At 43.5% G+C, this 22519-nt stretch overlaps 1 protein-coding gene across 1 annotated transcript in view; it reads left to right on the top strand.

The window, feature by feature from the left end:
* The window catches only part of BAZ1B (bromodomain adjacent to zinc finger domain 1B), a 49096-nt gene that overhangs the window by 5854 nt on the left and 20723 nt on the right, over positions 1–22519 (top strand). The window contains exons 2-10 of the mRNA XM_031060390.1: positions 6053–6245; positions 8322–8466; positions 9267–9465; positions 13029–13150; positions 13950–14147; positions 15296–16991; positions 18489–18627; positions 19099–19229; positions 20521–20632. Of these exons, the coding sequence (XP_030916250.1) occupies positions 6053–6245; positions 8322–8466; positions 9267–9465; positions 13029–13150; positions 13950–14147; positions 15296–16991; positions 18489–18627; positions 19099–19229; positions 20521–20632 (2935 nt within the window). The remainder of the gene's footprint in view (positions 1–6052; positions 6246–8321; positions 8467–9266; positions 9466–13028; positions 13151–13949; positions 14148–15295; positions 16992–18488; positions 18628–19098; positions 19230–20520; positions 20633–22519) is intronic.

The following is a 22519-nucleotide window of genomic DNA, read 5'->3' as shown; positions in this document are numbered from 1 at the left end:
GGCGTTGTGCCCTGAGGAGTTCTGGAGCCTGTTCCAGGCGGGCGGGGGCAGTGGGACAGCAACTCCTCCGGGCTGGAGCGGGCGGGGAGCGGAGCTAACGGGGACCCGGGACCGTCAGAGCGGGCTATCAGAGCAATTCACGCACTCCCGCGGGCCAGGAGCACACTGGCACCGGAGGCTTCCGCAGTCCTTAATTTCTAGATAATTAAATAGCGACAGGAGCTCTCGCTGTGTACATCCCAGGCTTTCGTTCCGAGCGTATCTCTTCCTGGGCTGCTTTTGCATAAAAAACAAATTTTAAATTATTTTTTTCTCTGCGTGTGACAGCCTTTGAGCGCAGGAAGTGGCCGTAGGCCAGACTGGTGACTGACAGAGCTGCGCGGCAGGAGAGTTACTGACGAGGTCCGCAGCAGGGCTGAAGGGGCAGGACCTCGGCGTTGTTACATGCAGACTTGCTGCTTCAGAAGGCTGGGTTGGTGTTTGTGTAATAAAAATCAGGATCTGAGTTGAGAACTAAGGAAGGACTCTAAGTGAGAGGGAATGCATGGATGTGGGAAGGAGGTGTTGGCAGTGTGAAAGACAAAGGGGCTCCAGAACTTCCATATCCCCTGTGTTGAACAGTGTCTTGTTTCTGCAGTGAGCAGAACAGGCAGAGGAAGCCCCTAGGAAGGATTAGGTGGCCTTTGAAGAGGAAATGCATCTCTTGAGTGCAGGTAGGCATTTTTATAATGTACTCAGTAAAATATTTTAAAAAATTATAATGTAGCCCAGTAAAACAAGTTAGGTGGAGTGTTGGAGGCATGCTTTTTAACTGTGTTTCAAATTAAAACATGCAGTCTGTGACACCAACCTGCTCTTTTGGTGTGTGCAAACTGAAAGTAGCTCAGTCATTCACCTGACCAGGCAGTTCTGTCTTTTTACCTGTGAGAAGTGATCAGTGATCAAAAAGACTAGTTTTAATCTAAATACTACTTTTATAAAAGAAGATATGGCTTTAAGGGCCATCTGCCTTGTCGAAACAGCACAGGGGAGCTCTGGGGCTCCTTCTGAAAGCACCATTTTGTTGGGTGGCTCTTGTGGATCCAGCGAGTAGGTGGAGGACATGTTTCTGCAAACACTTGGGTGGTATTAAAATTAAGGGGGGAAAAAAGATAGTTTCTCATCCTGAGAGGGGAGGGTGTTAGCTGTAGGATTAGAAGGAAAGAAGAAACCAAGGCAAGCACTGAGGTTCTGGAGAGGTGCTCTTTTCCTGGAGGAAAGTATTTAATGGGGTGCTGTGGGAGGCAGCCTAGCATGTTCTAGAAAGTTCATCTTGGCAGACAGACGTCATGAGGCTAAAAAGAGAAACCAAGCAATGTTGGGTTTCTGCCTTGCCTTGTTGACGGTGTATAATATATGCTAGGCCAAAAGTGGAACAGAAAATTGCAAATGAGCCAGTGAGCTGGAGAGAGATATTACCCAAGGAAGACTTGGAGGACTTTTTTGGTCACTTCCATTTATCTTAGATAGTGCTGAGGAGGAATGGCTCTGGTAGATGGGAGAGCCTACTAAGAGTGTGCCAGGAGGTACCTGGGTTTTCATCCAGTGTTATTTATGCCAAGACCTGACAAAATATATTCTCCTGAATTGTTTTCTGTCTTGGAAAATTATTGATCAGCTCTTTCCCTAAAGACTGTGTAGGGTCTTGTGCTGCACCAGCTACAAGTGAGGCGTTTGAAGGACACCAAAATTTCTTAAAGCTTTTTTTTTTGTTGTTAAGATTTGCAGCTGCAGTAGATTGGGTCACACAAAAAATGGAGACTGTGGTGGTGTGCATGAGGAGAGACATCTTCCCCTTGGGTGTATATTATGGAAGTGTTTGGTAGCTGTGGGAGTGGAATAAGCTGGTCAGCGGAGTTGAGGTGTTTGTTTGGCCTTATTTTCCTTTGTAGCTTTATGTGGTTTCCGTTGACTGCCAAATCCTGCAAAAACCTTATAAGAGAAGTCCTGCTGTGTAGAGCCCTTTGCATCCTGGCAAAGCCTCGGGTCCTGCTAATTGTGTGGGTGTGGGGATGGCAGATCGTGGGGCAGCCAGAGATAGACTCATCCCTGCAGGAGCTCAGTGGGGTGTGCTCTGAGCTACCTGAAGTGTCAGGACAATGCTTTGGATGTGTGCACTGCTGTCGCCAGTGCAGTGGGTGCTGAGTATTTGCAGACTCCCAAATACCCAGTGTGTACCCTGGTGAACAGTCAGCTCAGCTGTGGGCATGTGAGTCTGCTGCAACATGGTTTGGAAAACTACTGCCGGATCAGGAGATAAGCTGGGTTCAGAAAGCTCAGCCGGCCTGGGCTGTTCCAGCCAAAGCTTTGCCCCAGCTTCCAGTGCATGGTTTTGGGAAGCTGTGTTGTCTCCTCTCTGGATAAAAGCCTGCTGTCTTTCTTTAGTTCATACTTCCGTATGATATCAGCGCAGAGAAGAAGAAGGGTTTGGCAGGTTAAAGGCTGCTGCTCTCATCCTCACATGCGATTACTGGTCTGACAAACTCTGCCTGGAAGGTGGCAGCACAAAGACACTGTTGTGTCATACTCTCCAATTGCAAGAAGAACTTTGCCAGACATCCAGGGAGTAGCACCTTATAAATGTACCCACATTTCTGGGAAGTTTACCTTCTTGGCTAATGTAAGTGCAAACAATTCAGATGGAGTAAAACTTTTTTGAAGTTGATATCCATGCTCTTCCAGAAATTAGTAACTGAGGAAAAAGTAAATGTTTTATTCCGTCAGCAGTTGTTTTGTGCAGTGGTTAGCTTGGTTACTTTTAAACATCTTTCTTTAAAAAGGTCCCTTTTTTCTACTGTGATTTTGCTTGTACTTTAATTTTGACATCTTTCAGCATTGGGTGATCTGCAGTGGGATGCAAACAGATGTGATGTATTAACAGCTACACAGTGGATAGTCAGCTGTTTCATTTAATATACATGTTATTCATAGCTTTTTGGGCAGTGTTCACAAGTAGCTTGTGTCCAGGATTTTATTTATTCCTGTGTTGGAAATTTTTGGCAGTGGAGGCTCCAGTTGTGTAGAGAGGTGGGTTGATTATGGCATACCAGGGGCATGATGACTTGCAGTCCTGGATCAGACCTGAACAATCTGAAATTTCTTGGGTTTGTTTCCAGTGTGAGTGGAAAAGACAAACAGCGTATATGTAGTGGAAAGTTTGAGCTATAGTAAACTTTGCAGAAACATCCTCCTGTGTTTTGGCTTTGTGCTGGCCCCAGGAATTCAAAGCAGGACCTGACCTGGAGGTCTTGGCAGAGCACAAAGGCAGGGTCGGCACTGTGGGACAAGTCTGGAGCCCTGGATAAAGGAGTGTGTCCAACGTCAGTGTTAGATGAGCTGACCAGCTGGAGGTGGAATTAAATTGCATGGAAGAGGCAGATCTGAGCTGAACAGGGAATGACCCTATCTGTCACTTCTAAATTCCAGGCTTGTCTGGGAAATGTGAGTCCTGATATGGTGAGGTTAAGCCTGTTCTCATAGGTGTGTATAAGGAGTGGAACATTCATACGGAAAAGTCTCTTGGATCTCCCTACTGATATGGGAAATTATGTTAGGGGAAAAATGTGTCATTCAGTTACTCCACAGATACACAGAAGGAAACCAAGGGAAGAATGCAGAGGGATTGCAGCAGGATGAAGCTGAAGATGGCTGCTGCTCCTGCATTTAAGCTCCTGTCTGCTGTGATGATTGGATTTGGTTTTAAGGCTGTTCTTAGTGGGAAAGGCACAGGAATAAATAGTATTACGGTTGCAACTTAGTCATTATTAAAGTGATTCTTGAGTCATAGAATCTCAGAATGGTTTGGGTTGGAAGGGATCTTAAAGCTCATCTTGTTCCACTCCCTGCCGTGGGCAGGGACACCTTTCACTAGACCAGGTTGCTCCCAACACCTGTCCAACCTGGCCCCAGGGATGGGGCAGCCATAGCTACTCTGGGCAACCTGTTCCAGTCTCAAGTTGCTGTAAATTCAAAGAGAATTCCTGGTTTCTTGTTTGATTTAATTTCTTAAAATTTTTTCTCTCCTAGCTCAGTATCACTACAACAGGCATCACAGTGGCACTCCTGGGCTGGTCAGTGGGGCTTTGCAGATGAGCTGTGATTTTTCCTTGCTCCACCACAATGATCACACTTCCTGCCCCTGAAGCACAGAACCTCTTGTTTCTGTGAGAAATTTAGCATATTTTAAGCCCCAAGGAGGGTCAGAATGGACCAGAGGGCTCGAATCATAGTAGGGTGATGAATTGTCAGGTCTTTTCTTCTGCTGAGGAGCAGGAGACTCGACAAGCTGAGAGACCGCAGGGTTTCTGCTGGAGTTTGCAGTGTGCTTCAGGAAAAGGGAGTACTGTGGCAGACTTCTGGAGTTGACTCTCTTCCTGGTTAATATCCTTGCATAGTGCCTGGTTAATATCCTTGCCTTGATCACGGGGCAAGATTGCTATGTCTGCAAGTTACCTGTACATCAACACCCATAATGCAGCTGCTGTACCTTACTATGCTTTACCTTGGGGCTGTGAGGAAACATTTAAGGAAATTTGCTTTGATGATGTTGTAATTCCTAATAGGAATCTTAAAAAAGAAAAAGAAATAGGTTGGTCACATTACAATGTTCTTGAATGGCAAAAGGTGTGAGACACACCCAGTGCTTTTCTGTGGCCGGTGGCTCTGCCTGTGCAAGAGCGTAGAGCAATCTGCTGTTCCGACAAGACTCTGCAAATCAGTGCTGGTGCGGCAGTGGGCTGAGCTGTGGCTGTACCCAGTGTGCCTTATGCTTCATGCTGGCTTTGCCACCGGAGGGCATATGCAGGAGAAGCAAAAGGTGCTTTTTTTGCCTGTCTTAGAATTTCTCCTCATAACTTCCCATTAGAAGGCATGTGGCATTGATCATGGGGCAATTGGTGTGGATTTACACCACACTGATAATTGTGCCTGTGTATCTTCTGTCCATAGTGAGTGTGAAGTAGCTGCTGTTTACCCTGACTATTAATTACCACTCAGGCAGAGCAGGGAGAGCAGCCAAAGATGCTCACAGCAGAGTAGCTGTTGCTCTCTGCAGCCCGATGGCTTGCCCAGGCACCTTTTAATCATGTCATTCCACCTGGAATAACATAACTTTGAGGGAGGTTGTGACACAGGAGTGTCAGCACCTGAAGCGAGCCAACAAGAAAAACAGAGAGGGACTTTTTACAAGAGCATAAAGTGACAGGACAAGTGGGAGTGGTTTCAAATTAAAAGACAGTAGGTTTGGACTAGATATTAGGAAGAAGTTCTTTGCTGTGCGGATGGTGAGCTCCTGGCATAGGTTGTCTAGAGAAGCTTTGGAAGTGTTCATGGCCAGATTGGACAGGGCTTGAGGCAACCTAGTCTAGTCCCTGCCCATGACAGGGGGATGGAGCAAGATCGACTTTAATGTCCCTTCTGACCCAAACCATTCTGGGATTCTGTGATTACATGAAGGAAGTGATATAGTTGGTGAGAGAGCTCCTCATTTTGGAATGCAGAAGGCTGATATTTTTGGAAACCAAAGGAAAAAAATGGCCTTTCTAGGGGTTTCAGTTTCAAATAGTTTAGGTTGTTGTTTTTTTCTTTTGACAAAAGACTGGGGGTGATGGGTAGCCTGGTAATTTCCATCTGGATTTTGTAACACCACCATAAGGCATTAGTAGTAGCAGTGCCACAACAGTTATTGCCAGAAATTTAGCAGCAATCCATGCTGTACTTCCTGCATGTGCCTGTGACATTGGTTGTGCTGTTTTCTAGTGTATCAGCCTGGAAAAGTTGAAAAGTAAGTTAGCAATGCTCTGAAACCTTCAGCCATCTGTGTTCCCCTTGTGCAGTGCAGCTAAGCTATTGGTGGTGTGGAACCTTTTGTGCCAGGATGAGCAGGACAGGCATTTTGGCCTCAGAAAGCACCAGCACATTTGATTTAGCGCAGCATCCTCATGGTAGTCACAGGGTCAGACTGTGTTGAGGCTCTCCTTAGCCTTCGTACACTCCAGTCATAAGAATTAATTAGATTTTACTGTTTTGTGCTATGGTGATTGTGGTTTCCACTGCATAAATCCTGTTTTCCTGAGCTGCCACTCGTACAGAGAGTACGAAGCACGTTTAGAGCGATACAGCGAGCGGATCTGGACGTGCAAGAGCACAGGAAGCAGCCAGCTGACACACAAAGAGGCTTGGGAGGAGGAACAGGAGGTTGCTGAGCTGTAAGTACTGGTGGAGACGTGGATTTGTATCTATCTTTAGGTGTTGGGGTGTAAGAGTGGGCTTGGGAATGTGTGGCTAGTTTGTGAGGTGAGGTAAGGAGCTGTAAGGAGATCTGGGGATTCTGGAGTTAAAAGCAAATGAAGTCCAAATTTTAAACCATTGCTAATACAATTTGGTAGTTTACTTATTTGGTGTTGTATCTTGGTATTACTTGAACCAAAATAGTTCAGCATAGGGCACTTGGCATATTTTAAAGCCCCTGGAGTGTTGGGAATATTTTAGAGGGAAAAATAACAGATCTTGAACAATGTACAGTCAAAATAGAATAAAAAGAGTCAGTTGAAGTGTATGAGATCAGCCAGGTCTGCACCTTTAATTACTTTTTCCAGATCTGCATTAGAGTTGTTGCACTAACTTAAAAAAAAAGTTGTAGTGAGATTTTGGGGAATCTACTCTGCTTGAAGCAGTGAGAGTCCTTGTTCTGTGCAAATTGTGCTCCTCTGGGCTGCTGTGGCCCTGACCTTCTCTAGCCCACAGGAATCCTTGGATGAGATCCAGCATGGCCCTTGTCATAGAAATGAATTTTCTGTAAAGGTGCAAGTCCTTGTCTCAACCAACACATATAATTTATTGTGTGATTACCAAATTACAGGAATTATGCTAAACAAGTGATGTATTTCTCCATTCTGTGAATTTATGACTTGGACTTCTGTGACTTTTTTCCCCAGGATAAAAACTGTGGACAATGTCAGTGGTACCACCTAAGAGGCAGAATTTTCTGCTGCTTCTCTTCATGTTTCTGATCCATTGGCAGAGTTCACAGCCTTCTCCTAAGGAAAAATTCACCATCATTTGTAGTTAATCACAATTTTAAAGCCAACAAATAAGAAGCCCATTTGCTAATAGTCCTAATTTCTTTGAGGGGTGATACACTACTGCCTTCAGGCTTTGCTCCCTTGGTGTTGTTGTTTGAGAGGGCAGGGAAGGTGTGAAGGCAGCTCCATAAACGTAAAATCCTGAGTCAAAACTCAGCGGTCTGCTGCTGCTTTCTTTTGGTTGTCTGTGTTGGATTAATTGACCTCTTCTGGAAACATTAAGAAATGTCAGTGAAATAGAAACAGGAGATTTCTCAAATTTCTCAATAACAAATTTAGCTGTAGTCTCTCTAATATGGAGTGGGGGGGTGGGGTGTGGGAAGATTCTGTAAAATGAGATTTTGGTCTTGTCTCTTTGAAAGTGGATGAAAAGCTTCCCAGGTAGTTTGTCTGCTTTAATACCTGACACTAAGCTGATAAAAAAGTTCATTTAGAGAGGTTGCTAAAGGGATACCTTTGCTTATGGCAGTTGTAACACAGTGCATATAGCTGAAGGTTTTCAGCCACAGATCCTGGAGTTTGGGAAGATGAAAGCGCTTTGGAAAAATTGAGTATTTTTTTCCTCCCTATGGTAACTTGAAATGGACTTTACTTTTTAGCCAGAAGGCTTTGTGCAACATATGCCTTAGTGCCCCTGCCAACTTCCTGAGGTCAACTTTTAGAAGAGAAGTAAGGGAAGTTAATGTCACAATCCTTTTGTTTCTTTGAATGAAAAAGTTTGAAGATCGTGACGTGTGAAACATGCAAGATAATAGGATTGTGTAAACCTGCCCCTGTCTTTACTGCACTGGCAGCCTGTTGGGGGAGAAGGAAATACTAAATCTTTATCAGAATCATGGTGTTACTGGAAACAAGCATTTTAAACTAACAAGCCCCAGGATAATTGCATCATCTTGATCTGTATTTAATATCTAATAGAGGAACAGTAATAACCATCATGAAAGGGTTCACACTCAGTGCTGCTCTTCCTGAGTGTTTACAGTATTCTTTCTGGGAAGAACTGGGACATTTGGGATTTTCATGCCAGCTAACACCTGGGGAAAGGAGGGGACCAAAAAACCCTTGAATGTTTGCATGCTAATGGAGCAGCTGCCTCATTTTGGCTGTTAACAGGAATTCCTGGAATTGGGAAATGGGAGGGTACTTTGCATTTGGGGTTTTTTTTCCCCCTGAATAAGGAAAACTTCTGTGCTTGCTCAGCTTAAAGGAGGAGTTTCCTATCTGGTATGAGAAACTGGTCCTGGAAATAGTCCACCACAACACTGTGTCATTGGAAAAGTTGGTGGATGCAGCTTGGCTGGAGATCATGACCAAATTCGCAGTGGGTGAAGAGTGTGACTTTGAGGTAAGGATATGTTTTCTGTTTTATCTTGTGCTTCTGCATAGGGCTAATTCCAGATAGCTAAAGGTGAGAGACAGGAAGAATATGTTAGCCACTCAAGTTATTAGAAGCATGTGAAAATTTATTCTCTATAAAATCCTAGTGACAGCACCTGCTTTTGGATGGAAAATGGTTCTGTAAGCCATACTTCTGGTGGAAGGTGTCCCTGTCCATGTCAGGGATTTGGAACTGGGTGGTTTTTAGGGGCCCTCCAACTCAAACCATTCTAGGATCCTGGAATAATAGCAAGCGAAAAATGACTGATATATGTGTGTGCATGGGAAACCAATAAAATTGTTATACTGCTTAAATATGTGATGATCTGTTTATATATAAATACATTATTTAATTAGAAGAAATTAAAAATTATCATCGGTCATATTCTTTTCACTTGACACATTGCCAGAAGGAGCAGTAGTCTGAAACAAATGGAGCCTGAAGTCAAAGCTTAAAAATCTCTAAAAAGACCCTAAAAATTTGAAAATTCCTCCAAAACTGGGAATGTTGATGAAAACTCCAACTTTTTGAAAATGAGGAAGAGTTGATGTTGTGTGTGGGCAATGTTTAAGACATAGTCTCTAAACTGGGGCTACCTTGTGCACATGCTGTGTCCTTAGGCTGAGGAAGCAGCATTGGAAAATGCTGTGAGTTGTGAGTTTTGCTTTTAGGTCTCTTAGCTGGTATTTTTCCCTTCCTCTTAGTGTTAAAGCCCGTAAGGTCACCTGTCTTGTTCAAGTTCAGTCTTCACCAGTATTTCTGTGCAGGTTGGTAAGGAGAAAATGTTGCCTGTACAAGTTGTGAAAATGCATCCTCTGGAGAAAGTTGACGAAGAGGCCTCAGAAAAAAAATCTGACGGAGCTTGTGATTCTCCATCCAGTGACAAGGAGAACTCCAGCCAGGCAGCCCAGGACAACCAGAAGGAAGCGATGCTGAAGGAGGATGACAGCAGGAGGGATAGTATGAGTAAGTAGAGAGACAGCATGGTAGGGCAGTAGGTAGCACCTGGCAGTGAGTGTTGGAGTTTACTCAGTGATTAAATTTACATCTCGGTGCTGGGCTGTGAATGTCCAAACAGTGTTATAGGGTGAAAATCCAGAAGTTGTACTTGTTAGTGGTGAATTTTTGGAGCATCAGTGCTGTTGGCTTTCAGCTGCTGTTGCCTGATTTAAAGCAGAAAATGTGCTGTCATTCTAAGGTATACTACCAAAAGCAATGTATGAAATGTATAAATGTCTAAAGTATAACAAGTGTTATTTAAAAATAAAGAGGCGAACAGCAAAGGTTCGTTCAGAATTATGAAGTTCGTCTGCAGTGTTCATCCTCAGAGGAAACCTCCCTGGTAAAGTGTGTTATTTTGGAGTCAGAGACAAGCTCTAGTTCTCTTTGTCCCTGGTTGATATAAAAAATAAGTGAGTTATATTCATTTTTATTTATTCTCTTCCCAATTTTCATATGTTGAGACAAAAATCTTTTTTTTTTCCCTAACAGTTGGAAATAAAGCATCCTTTAAAACCTTGTTCCTCTTTCATATGCTCTTCCTTGGTGCAGAGATAGCTAGTGCTGTCCAAGGCTTTTGTTGACTCTGAGGAAATATATTGTTTGGGGGGAAAAAAAACCATAACACTCCCCCCCCCACAAAAAAAAACCAAATCCCAAACAAACAAAAAAAAAACCACCAAAAAAAACCCCCACCCAAACAAAAACACATTGAGTTTGTCCTGTGCAACTTCTTAAAATGGAATTATAAGATTCTTTAAAAGAGATAACAAAAAGTGTTCTCAAACAAACCAACCCAAATCCCACAACATATTTCTAACCTGGAGAGCTTTATTTTCAAGTCACATAAATGAATAAACGGTTGGCATTTGTAAATAGTGACTCCAGCATTCAGGAAGTTGTGTAATCTCCTCTAATGTGGGGAAGAGAAAACTTTGAAAATAGCCCAGTGAGAAAATAGCAAAGTCAGGAGTGGAAAAGAAGTATCAAGGTCTAGTCCTGTGCTTAAAAATTGTGAGCTCTTTTTGATGGGTACTGTTATGAGCTGTTTTGATTTCATTGCAGTGTTCTGTATAATCGGGAAGCAAAAAAAAGTATTTCAGAAACAATCTGGCCTTATACGCATCATTGGAAACAAGGGTTGTACTTGGAGAGGGGCTAATTATGCTTTATTTATTTATATATGTATTTTTTTAATTGAGTGATCATTCTCTTGAGATGCCACATAAGAGGCATGGGAAGTACCTTTTACTTCAAAAATGCTCAGTGATCAAATTTTCAGCAGCAATTTTGGATCTGGGTGTTTAAAAAAGATTTACCATGATGCTTTGGGCATTGGTGTGTGGTATTCCAGCAGCTGTGGGCATTGCCAGTGCAGCACTCCAAGGTCGGATACTGCAGGAATGAGGGTTCCTGCTCTTGTTTCAGTCCCTGACTCAGCTGGTTCTGACCTGTATGTAGTCACCTCTGGAAGTTGGGACTGTCCTCCCCTTCCTGGAAAAGATGAACCTCAGCATTTTCCAGCTCAAGATGCTGGCAGAGTCATAACCTAAACATGTATTCTTTTCTTTCTTTTCCTTGTACATATGCTGTTACTAAAAGGCTATTTTATTGCTTTTGTAATCTGGGTTATAACAGAACATAGGCTCATAGTAACATCATTGAAACAAATTCATCCAGAGCGTGTTAATTATGTAGCAATTCTTACAGTTACACAGCAGACCTACAGAAGTACGAAATGTTGAGTTGCATTCTCAGAGGCTGGGGGTTCCCAAGTGACACTGACTGGACTTTTTCTCTCTAATAATGTTCACATGTGGCCACTTGATGTGGGTTGAAGTCACTACACTAGAATGAGTAACTGGAAGTAGAAACAAGCTCTGTATAACTGTGATGTAGGAGCTGTGTGTGTCTGTGTGCACAAGAGGGGTCAGAGCAACCCTTGACAGTTCTATTAATACTTGTGTCAGACTTGCTGGTTTTGTTGGAGGAGAAATGGGGCAGAGAAAGATAGTTTCAGCCTCTCTGCTTAGGGGTCTACTGTCCTTCAGAAGCTAAAAATAAGGCATTATACCAGCTTTGTTGCATCATTTGTGTAGTCTGAAGTGACTTTATATATATTTTTAGTTGGTTAGGGAATGAACTCTGGAAAATCTCCAGGAGCGAGGAAAGGCTAGATTATCCTGAAAATTGGTGGTAAGCTGCTGAAGGCTGGTTCTGTAGCTTGAGCTGGACTTGGAACCTGTACTGCTCTGGACAATCTGAAATAAAGTGAATGCGGGAGACAACATAATATAGATGCTTTAGAAACACAGAATCAGCTGTGTTGGAAGGGACCTTAAAGGAGCTCTCATTCCAACCCCCCCCTGCTATGGACAGGGACATCTTCCAGTAGGCCATTTTCCTAAGAGCATCATCCATGTGGCTTTGAACTCTTCGAGGGATAAATGTATATTTTATTACAATAGAAAGCAACAACAAATTAAGCTGGCTTTTTAAAATTAACTTCAGGATGGAATGGATAGTAATTTCTTCTTCCTCACCCAAATATCCATGTGCTGTTTGATGGAATTCCATATAGCCATCCCTGTTTGTGGAATTTAGACAGTAAATCACAAAATAAGAGGTCACTTGGGTTTATACCGTGTTAGGTATAATGATGCTGGAGCTTCAGTCTCTATTATGTGATTCTGAGATCTACATTCTAAAGTTTTATTTAGGTTTAACATCTACTTTTATTCTCTGTATATTTAGTAGATTATTACTCTCATCCCTCATGCTTGCTTTATTGTTTTCTTTGAATCCTAGGAAGAAATTCTTCGCTATGAGAGTGGTGAGCCCTTGGCACATGTTGCCCAGAGTAGCTGTGGCTGCCCAATTCCTAGAAGTGTCCAAGACCAGGTTGGGCAGGGCTTGTAGCATGGTGGCCTAGTGGAAGGTGTCTCTGGTCTAGTGAAGGGGGCATGGAATGAGATGAGCTTTAAGGTCCTGTCCATCTCAGACTATTCCATAATTCTGTGGTAGCCACAAACATAAAAACATTTGGAGATTGCTTTCTTTTCTTAAGACAAAACCAAGTCAGTGATTCCTGCCATGGAGCTATTTCAAAGAAGGCATGGCATAGGCAGTCAGCGCTGTTGGAGGAGTTCCCTTAGCAGGTTTACTGGTAGGGTTATATCTCCCCTTCATAAATCTTACATTTTCTCCCTTTGCATAGGTGGTTGCAGCTTATTGCAGAGAGATGGGTTTAAATGAAGATGGTCCTTTGTACCCCTTGAAGATAGGTGTTACCTCCTTAGTTCAGAGCTGGTCTGGGTCTCCATTCCTGGCCTGTATCTTCTGGCTATTTCTAAAATCCACTTTGGGTTATATTCCTAATGTTCTAGTTTAACCTAACACTGTACAGATAGCAAGAAGTCAGATGCCCTGTCCAGTAGTGGTCTGGATTTTTTAACTGTTTTTTTTTTTTCTTCTTTTTTTTTTTCTTTTAAACTGTAATAATAAGACCATGTCTCACCTTCTTTTATCAGATGATCGAGCACGTAGGTCTCCTCGAAAGCTTCCCACTTCGTTGAAGAAGGAAGAAAGGAAGTGGGTCCCACCTAAGTTCCTGCCACACAAATATGATGTCAAACTGAAAAATGAAGATAAGGTGAGTTGTCTGCTTGAGTCCTTTATATTATAACATGAATATGCAAGTTTAATTAATCACTGTTGGTGATTATACAGCACAGTGTAGTACTTTCTGCCAGAGTCATGGCATTGGAAGCAGGATAGTTGTCTGTGAGGCTGACCAGCCTGTCTGTTTCTATCTGTAATTAGGTTTTGTGTATGGAAACACTTGGTACCACACACACTGAGTCACAGAGCTTTATTGTGGTTGCTGTTAAGTGCCTCAACTCTGGTCTTGCAGTTCATGAGACCAGTGAAATCATGAGTGGCAGTTGTTGCTGTTGTCCTGACCAAGCTGCTCTGAGTTGGAGGTGGCAGTGCCTTGGGGAGCTCTGGATAGCTGCAGCACTGCTCTGTGCTTTTTGTCTGTTTTTTGGTAATTTGACAAGTGAGGCAGTGCTGACCTCAAAGAGTACCATGTGCAGAGGTGCTCCTTTGGTCTCAGGAAAAAAAATCAAACATGTATATGTAAAAGCTTAAAAGTCAGTAGCAAGCACAAGCTGCAGGAAGGCCAGAGATAAAATAGTGGGCTTTGGCAAAAAATCTGCATCATAAACTCATGGTTTCTACTGTTCTAGTTATCCGATTCTCCTACCAATCTCTGTATGTCTTGATTCTGCAAATTCTGTTTGGTTTGAGTCTTTCCAAGACAGCTTTCAATGAGCGAGGGGTTTTCGGACATGAAGCAGTACAATGATCCTTGTTCCTTATAGGCATATGATCTGTATTTATAATGTGGTTAGAAGTTAATCATTAACAGTGTGTCTCTTATCTCCAAGATCATCAGCAACGTTCCAGCAGATAGCTTAGTCCGTACAGAGCGTCCTCCCAACAAGGAGATCCTGAGGTACTTCATCCGTCACAATGCGCTACGTGCTGGCACGTGTGAGAACGCTCCCTGGGTTGTGGAGGATGAGTTAGTGAAGAAGTACTCTCTCCCCAGTAAATTCAGTGACTTCTTGCTTGACCCACATAAGGTAAGAATTCCTAAAAGTACCTGCTTTGCTTTGCCACCCATTCCTTGAGTCTTGGCAGAGACCTCAGTGTGCTGGTTGGGTTTTAGAATCACAAAATCATTAGGGTTGAAAGCCCCTTAAGATCATCAGACCTCACTGTTACCCAGCATCACCGAGGCCACCACTAAACCATGTCCCCAAGTGCCAGTTCCACATATCTGTTAAATCCAGAAAGAAGCAGAGCAGGAAAACCTACTCTTTTGAAGGTTGACCTTTTGAGAGGTAACATGGCTTGAACATCTGGAACAGTGGTCTGCATTGAAAATTTGAGATGTGACTGCCTTTTAATTTTTCCGATGGTTTGCATTACTTGTCTACAAGTAAAGTAAATTTCCTGGTGTAAGAGAAAGGGGAGAGCTGCAGTCTTTATGTGGTACTGTCAGGTATTGGGCCCAAGACCTGGATGCATGTGACTTCATGAGTCATGGTTCATGTACAGGGCTGCCTTGAGCGATGGCAGATAACACAAATTTATTACTGAATACATACATAGCATGAATGAGTTCTTCCAGCCCTTAGGGCTAACCAGCCAAATATAATATTAACCAACTAAATGCCATACCATGAAATGTGCTGTTTTAAAATCCATCTTCTGGTGTAGAAGGCACACTATTTTGTTCATTCAGTAAACTCACTATTTCCATAGACTGTCAAGTGTTGTTGTAAAACTAGAAGATAGATATTTGTTCAGGGCAAGGGGGAATGACTTCAAACTCACACAGAGTAGGTTTAAATTGAATATTGGGAAAAAATTCTTCCCTGTGGGGGTGGTGAGGTGCTGGCACAGGTTGCCCAGAGAAGCTGTGGCTGCCTCATCCCTGGAAGTGTCCAAGTCCCGGCTGAACAGGGCTTGGAGCAACCTGGTCTAGTAGTAGGTGTCCGTGCCTGTGGCAGGGGTTGGAACAAGACGATTTTTATGGTCCCTCTGAGCCTAGGCCATTCTCTGACTGATTATGATTGCAGAAGCTTGTTACCCTTAGAGCAATGAGCAATTTCATTAGGAAAAAAAAAACATTTTAAAATGGGCAAAAATAATTGACAGAAAGAGATCTAGATAGCTTTATTTACCTTTCAATATTAATACAAAATAATTCTTCCTTTAATTTTAGTATATGGCTCTCAATCCCTCAGCCAAGAGGAAGAGCTCTCGGTCACCTGAAAGAAAGCTTCCTAAGAAATCCAAAGCAGATGGATCTTCACTGGGACAGCCGCTGAGTCCAACCCTGTGGTGTCACGTGCATTTGGAAAAATCTATAATTGGCTCTCCGCTGAAGGTGAAAAACTCTAAGAACTCAAATTGTCCTAAAGAGGAGCTGGAAGAGGTGATGAAAATTGTGTCACCTGCTAAACTTGGTTCTAACTTTCACATTCCAAAGAGGAGCCGACTAGGAAAGGGGAACAACAAATCCTTGGACAAAAAGCAAAGAGGCAAAAGGGTTCTGAATGGGCAGAAGTCGTCGGGGAAGGCAAAGTCTCCCAGGAAAGGTTTGAAGACCCCCAAGATGAAAATGAAGCAGATGACACTGCTGGACATGGCTAAAGGTACCACTAAGGTGTCCAGGGCTCCCAGGAATTCAGGAGGCACCCCTGGATCTTCCAGGAAACTCCAGAAACATCTGCCTCCTGCAGCACTCCATCTCATTGCCTACTACAAAGAAAACAAAGACCGGGAAGACAAAAAAAGTGCTCTGTCCTGCATCATCTCCAAAACAGCTCGGCTGCTTTCCAATGAGGACCGTGCCCGTCTCCCCGAGGATTTACGAGGGTTGGTACAGAAACGCTATGAGCTCCTGGAACACAGGAAGAGATGGGCCACCATGACTGAGGAACAGCGGAAGGAGTACATGAAGAAGAAAAGGGAAAAGCTGAAAGAGAAGCTGAAGGAAAGAGCAAAGGAGCGGAAGGAGAAGGAGATGAAGGAAAAACTGGAAAAACAGAGGAGATTTGAGGACCAAGATCTGAAAGGGAAGACACTGCCTACTTTTAAGCTGGTTGATACTCCAGAGGGACTTCCTAACACACTTTTTGGGGATGTGGCCATGGTGGTGGAGTTCCTGAGCTGTTACTCAGGGTTATTGATGCCAGATGCGCAGTATCCCATCACAGCAGTGTCCCTGATGGAAGCCCTTTGTGCAGAAAAGGGAGGCTTCCTGTACTTGAACAGAGTACTGGTCATTCTCTTGCAGACCCTGCTGCAGGATGAAATTGCTGAGGATTATGCTGAGCTGGGAATGAAACTTTCTGAAATCCCACTTACTCTGCATTCCGCTTCCGAGTTGGTTCGCCTGTGCTTGCGCAAGTCAGATGTGCAAGAGGAAAGCGAGGTCTCAGATAATGTAGATGAAAGTAAGGATTCAGCAGCTTTTGAGGATAATGAGGTACAGGATGAGTTTTTGGAGAAACTGGAGACCTCGGAGTTCTTTGAGCTGACTCCTGAAGAGAAATTGCGGATCCTTGGAGCGCTGTGTCACCGGATCTTAATGACCTACTCGGTGCAGGACCATGTGGAGGCCAAGCAGCAGGCCTCGGCTGAGCTGTGGAAAGAGCGCCTGGCTGTCCTGAAGGAGGAGAATGACAAGAAGAGGGCAGAGAAACAGAAGCGAAAAGAAATGGTGGCTAAAACCAAGGAGAATGGGAAAGAAGAGCATGTGATGGGAAGAAATGAAAAGAAAAAACACGGAATTATGAAAATAGAGCACCGGGTGGAAATTGAAGCTGATGATATGATCAGTGCTGTGAAGAGCAGGCGCCTTCTTGCCATCCAAGCCAAGAAAGAGAGGGAGCAACAAGAAATACAAATGAGAGGTAAGAGAAATTACCTAGCGAGTAGAGTGTTTGTGTGTTGTGGAATAACTTCATGGCAAAAATGACAGCCTGTTTCCAGAAGCATTTTCTGAATGAAACCTAAATAAAACGTAGGAATGTAGATCTCAGAATCACATAATAGAGCACTGAAGCTCCAGCACCATTGTACCTAACACGGTATAAACCCAAGTGACCTCTTATTTTGTGATTTACTGTCTAAGTTCCACAAATAGGGATGGCTATATGGAATGTAAGGGATTTGCTCACTGGAGATTTATAATTCATCTCCTGCGGTTCCTGTGGCAGCTTAAACTTCGTAAATTTAAGAAAAACCAATACCTGCTTCTAGTTTTTTATTTGTGTCTATCTTTTGTTCAGTACCTTTCTAATTATGGCAGGCCCAGAGAGGTTGGAGAAGACAGTATCTGTTTTGGGAACAGAAAATAACCAAAAATTTGTCTTATGTCCAAACATCATCTGGTTCTTGGGTACAGGCGAGATACCTCCTGCCTAAAATCAGTTCCTACTGCTGGCCCTGCTGCTGTTCCCATGGTCAAGTGGTTGCCAGCAGCCCTTCTCTCATATCAGAATTTGGGCAAAAAATCTCAGTTTAGTGTTTCTCGCTTTAATGAATTAGTCATGGAGCTGTGTAAATATAAACTGTCCACTCAAACCTCTCTAAATCATGAGTTGCAACACCAGACCTTGTCTCTGTGTAAGTAATGCTGCTTGAGGAGTATAGGTATAAAGAGAGAACACTTCAGCATTACAGTTTAGGAATTTTATTTGTTGTAAATGTGGATGCTGGGTGGATGGAAGTGGACCATGTAGCTCATCTAGGTTGTTGTTTTCCTTCTGAAACAAGTGAGGGATAAGCATCCGTCATGGAGCCTGGCTTTTGCTCCTTAGCTGGAATGTGGGGGTATGTCTTCTGGGAGACCAAGAATCACAGAATGGTTTGGATTGGAAGGGACCTAAAAGTTGATCATGGTCCCCCCCTTGTCATGGGCAAGGACACCTTCCACTAGACCAGGCTGCCCCAAGTCCCATCCATCCTAGCCTGGCACAGGTTGCCCAGAGAAGCTGTGGCTGCCCTGTCCTTGGAAGTGTCCAAGGCCAGGCTGGACAGGGTTTAGAGCAACCTGATCTAGTGGAAGGTGTCCCTGACCATGGCAGGGTTGGAACAAGATAATCTTTAAGGTGTCTTCCAACCCAAACCATTCCATGATTCCATGATATGATGGTTTTTATCCAGGATTTCTTCAGCCCAGTCTATTTTTACACCTTGACTACTTCTATATATATCTATATAGGATTTTTTTTTTTAGAATGATGGGCAAAACGTAAACAGAAGAGTGTATGGTTGTAAAGAATGTCTATTAAAATCTCCGATAAAACTGCTTTTTTTTACTCCCATGGTATAGTAAAATAAAAGACAATATTGATGTCTGGATGCAATAAAGGAAAGCTAATGCTGCTCTTTGCTGATTCTAACAGTGAGGATGGAGAAAGAAGCAGAGGAAGAAAGAATCCGGAGGCATAAAGCTGCTGCTGAGAAGACTTTCCAGGATGGAATTGCCAAAGCCAAACTGGTGATGCGCAGGACTCCAATTGGCACTGACAGGAATCACAACAGGTGGGAAAGGAGATGACCGTGAACTTCCATCTCTGCCCTGAGAGAGGAGCTGTGTCAGATGCCATCCCCCAGGAAGGGATTGACAGGGAGGGTGTATGGAATTGCAGAGGAGAGAGAAGGGGAAAGTATTTGTGTATATGAAGTGTAGTGGCTGGTTATGTGCCCAACTTTTTGAAACCTTCCCATGGAGGTCAGGACTAGTGGAGGTTCAAGTGCTGGCATTGGCTGCTCAGGAACCTCGTTACCATATTTTCTTTTTTCTTCATGGTTGTTGCACAGGCATGCTCTTGGAATGGATTCTAAGCTAAGCTTTCAGTATTTCTCAGCAGGGCTAACATAAAGATATGCATGCATTCAGCTTTTAGTGAGTTGAGCACACAGATGCTTCTCAACTCAATGCAAATAAAAGTGTGTGTATGTTTAACTAGCCAGAAAAGGAGACCAGTACCTAATAACACATATTTCTTACAGGTACTGGCTGTTTTCAGATGAAGTTCCTGGCTTGTTTATTGAGAAAGGCTGGGTACATGACAGTATAGACTACAGATTTACCCTTCCCCATCAGAAAAAGGAAGATTTGAAGAAGGACTACAGCCCTGGAGGTATGGTCTCTTGAGGGTATTTCCTCTGCTCTGACTATTCAAATGGAGTCATGAGTGTGAAAGAACTGTCTAGTCCGAGTGTTTTCACGGGGATACTCTGATTTAAGCCTCCTTTAAACTCTAGAAGCCTGCACAGAGGAGGTGCCGGTGATATTTCCATTCTGCTGCTGCAGGTCTGGAGACTTGCCTGCAGTGTTCCACCTAAGGACAGTCTCCTCTCCTTCAAGTAGCAAGGTTGATGTCAGTTGGTATCATCCCTCTGGTTCACTCGACTCTGCTGAGTTGCAGCGTGCCAGACCCCTTGCACAATTAGCTCGTTGTGCTGCAGAGTGAGGATGTCTGTCACAGTGCTGATATTCCGCTGGTGCCAAGACTCCTAGATCAGCCTGTGGAATAGTAACAAGCAGGGCAGTCTGTTAAATATGCACAGCTTTGCTGATTGAGATTGTTTTGGCGAACATCCCTCATGCTCTTCCTCTCAGCCTTCTCTTCACCTTTGCTGAATGTGCAGGTGAGGTGGAAGGGACTTGCTGAACTTCTAGTGCTTCCTCTGTGATTTTGCCTGGCTGACTTGGAGCCTGGGTCCTGGAGCCTTGCAAGCTTGAACAGGCACAGAAATCTATCTGTACAGAAGGAAACTTAACATTTCTGTGTGGAAGTAGTTCTTGAGACAGAAGATACTGCAATAATCTGACTCAACTGAGTTTCAGTCGTGATCGTTTCTTGCTTTTGGAACATCAGGTTCTGGCACTGAGTCCATCTACAGCAGTCCTGCATGGGAGAGCTTATGGAGTCAGATCCAAGCCCTCACCTGGTAGGATTGTGTTAGACGAGGGGCAAACTAGACACCTGTAGATGAATAGGACAGGGCAAACATACAGTGAGATCCTTCATCCAGGTGTAATTTTACAGACGCCTGTGTCTTCGAGACTGAGCTGGAGGTGTATCATTCCAAGCTCCTCCGTGTTATAAGAGCTGTTTCAAATACTGACCAGCTGTGTTCCTGATCAGCTCTTTGCTTCCAGCTGTTTTCATCTCTCAGCCAGTGGGCAGGATTTCAGCACATTCCTTTGGAAGCTTAACAATCGAAGGCCTGAACGAGCAAAGATTTAAATTCATGTCAGAATGTTATCTGAGATGCTCAAAAATAAAAATTCATGCTGCTTATACCTCCTTTGGTTTTCAAAGTGCTTTGTCACTATACAGCTAAAAAGTGAAACTAGTTTTATGTATTTGGAATAGTAGGAATGCTACTCAGGAATCTACCTGAGCCTGTGCTTTTCTTTTGCAGAGAAGCGGAAGAGCACAGGCAGTGACAGCCGAGGGAACAAGCTGCACCGCTCCATGCCCACCACAGACCTGCCTGCTGAGACCACCACTCCCAAGCAGGGCCAGAACTTATGGTAACACACACTTCCATGGCTGCAAAGTACTTAAAGTGTAAAGGTCAAGGAATCTAGACAGATTTTTTTTACTAAACCTGCTACAAACCTGTTCCTCTTTCAGTGCTGAGCAGTTGGGTTGGTCCAGCAGCTCCACAGGCCTCTGTTGCTTATATTATTACTGCCCTGCTAACAGGGTAGCCAGTCCAAGACCCAGTGGAACCATCATTCAACCTAATCAATCATACAAAGGCAGTATAAATTAAGCTTTTTAAATGCTTCTTTGATGTACTGCTTTTTAAATATTTTATTCTTCCATGTTGACAGCCTCTTATCCCTTTAATGCTTCCCAATGCCAAGCAGTGTCTTCTAAGTGAATCAAATCTACCTTTGAGCATGGTTGATTGTAACCTGCAGCAGTAATTGGCCCTATCAGTGTCCTTAAAGAAATTCTCCTTGGTTGAATGTTGCTCTGTGTGGTAAGGAGTGCTCATCAGTTGTCCCCGTGCCAGAAAACCCTGGCTAAGCTTCACCTGTTAACTGCTGTGGAGCATTGTGTATTTTTTTAGATAACCCTGAGCATAACTGTCACAAAGTATGTGCTCCTGCAGCTCCCCTCTTAGCAGTGTCTGTCCCACACAGTTCCACTGCTGACACACAGAGTGGGGTTGCTTTGGTCTTTGATAAATAGAGCTGAACTCATCTCCAAAGAATAGTTGCCAGTCAGAGCTACTTTACTAAATGTGTTCCTGCTTCCCCCCCAGGAACTGCAAAAGAGACTGAAATTGTGGGTGTCTTGATTTATCTGAACCACCAGCATTGGGTGCTGACTCTTAGTATTGCCCTGCTTATCTGTCATCGCAGCAGGTCATAGGATATCATAGAGTTCCTGTGCTTTCCTTCACTGCCCCATCCTCCCATGACAAATTCCCACCCTGTTACCCCTGGGCCTTTGCACATCTTGCCAAAATTCAGGCAGTTGGACTTTTCTAGGGAATGGGTCCTGCACAGGCAGTGTGATCCACAGGGAAGTCCTCTGCCCTTCCTGACTGCCTCCTCTGACACTTGATCTTTATTGAGCAGAGATGGCAAGGTATGTTCCAGGAGAAGGACCAATTCCATAAGGAAAACAGTAGCTTAAATTTACAGAGCACATTGCTAACACTGAGGGCACTATAGAGCCAAATTGGATGAGTTGATTAACACAGAATTCCTTCAACTTTTGTGACTCCAGGCTGAACTTGAAAAAGCACAGTATTTGATCTGCTCATTCAGGTTGGCAACTCCCAAAAATATTCTGAGGGAGATCAGTGTGGTGACAGAGGCAGGAGTGCTGTATGGAGTAACCAGTCACAGCCTGGGAGGAGTAGCTCTTGGAACCAGATCCTGGACACACTCAGTGCTAAATTATATTCTGTCACTAAGAGCTGTTTTGTATGGAGTGACTATAATAGATGACATTCTCCTTTTAGAAGAGAAAGCAACAAAAAGAATTAAGAAGCTTCGTTTAAAAAAAAAAGCTTAAAGTGACAACCAGAAGCCCAAAACACTTTCAGAAATATTTGCCTTAGAGTTTCCTACTAAATGGTCAGAGCAAGTGCTGTCTCTTACCTTTGGAGAAAAAAAAAAGGGTTGAGGAAGTTGGAAACAAAACTGTAGCAGCAATAACAAAACATTTTGAGTTCACATCAGGATAAGGAAGCTGTTAAAAGTAAGAAAGCCTACTTAAAACCTGTGGTGAATCTCAGTGAAAGAAATAAAAAGAATGATAAAGTGAAGTACAGACTAAGGGCAAAACAAATTTTTTTCCCCCTTAGGGAACAATGCTGCTTCAAAAAATCTATCATTACAGGGTCTGCCCTCAGAGAAGAGGGAAGCTCTTTGCATGAGACAATAATTGGCTAAGAA

The sequence above is a fragment of the Geospiza fortis genome, unplaced genomic scaffold (assembly GCF_000277835.1).
Source record: "Geospiza fortis unplaced genomic scaffold, GeoFor_1.0 scaffold59, whole genome shotgun sequence".
Lineage (NCBI taxonomy): Eukaryota > Metazoa > Chordata > Aves > Passeriformes > Thraupidae > Geospiza > Geospiza fortis.
Note: the sequence above shows the minus strand (reverse complement) of the source record. Positions and strands in the feature narration are given on the sequence as shown.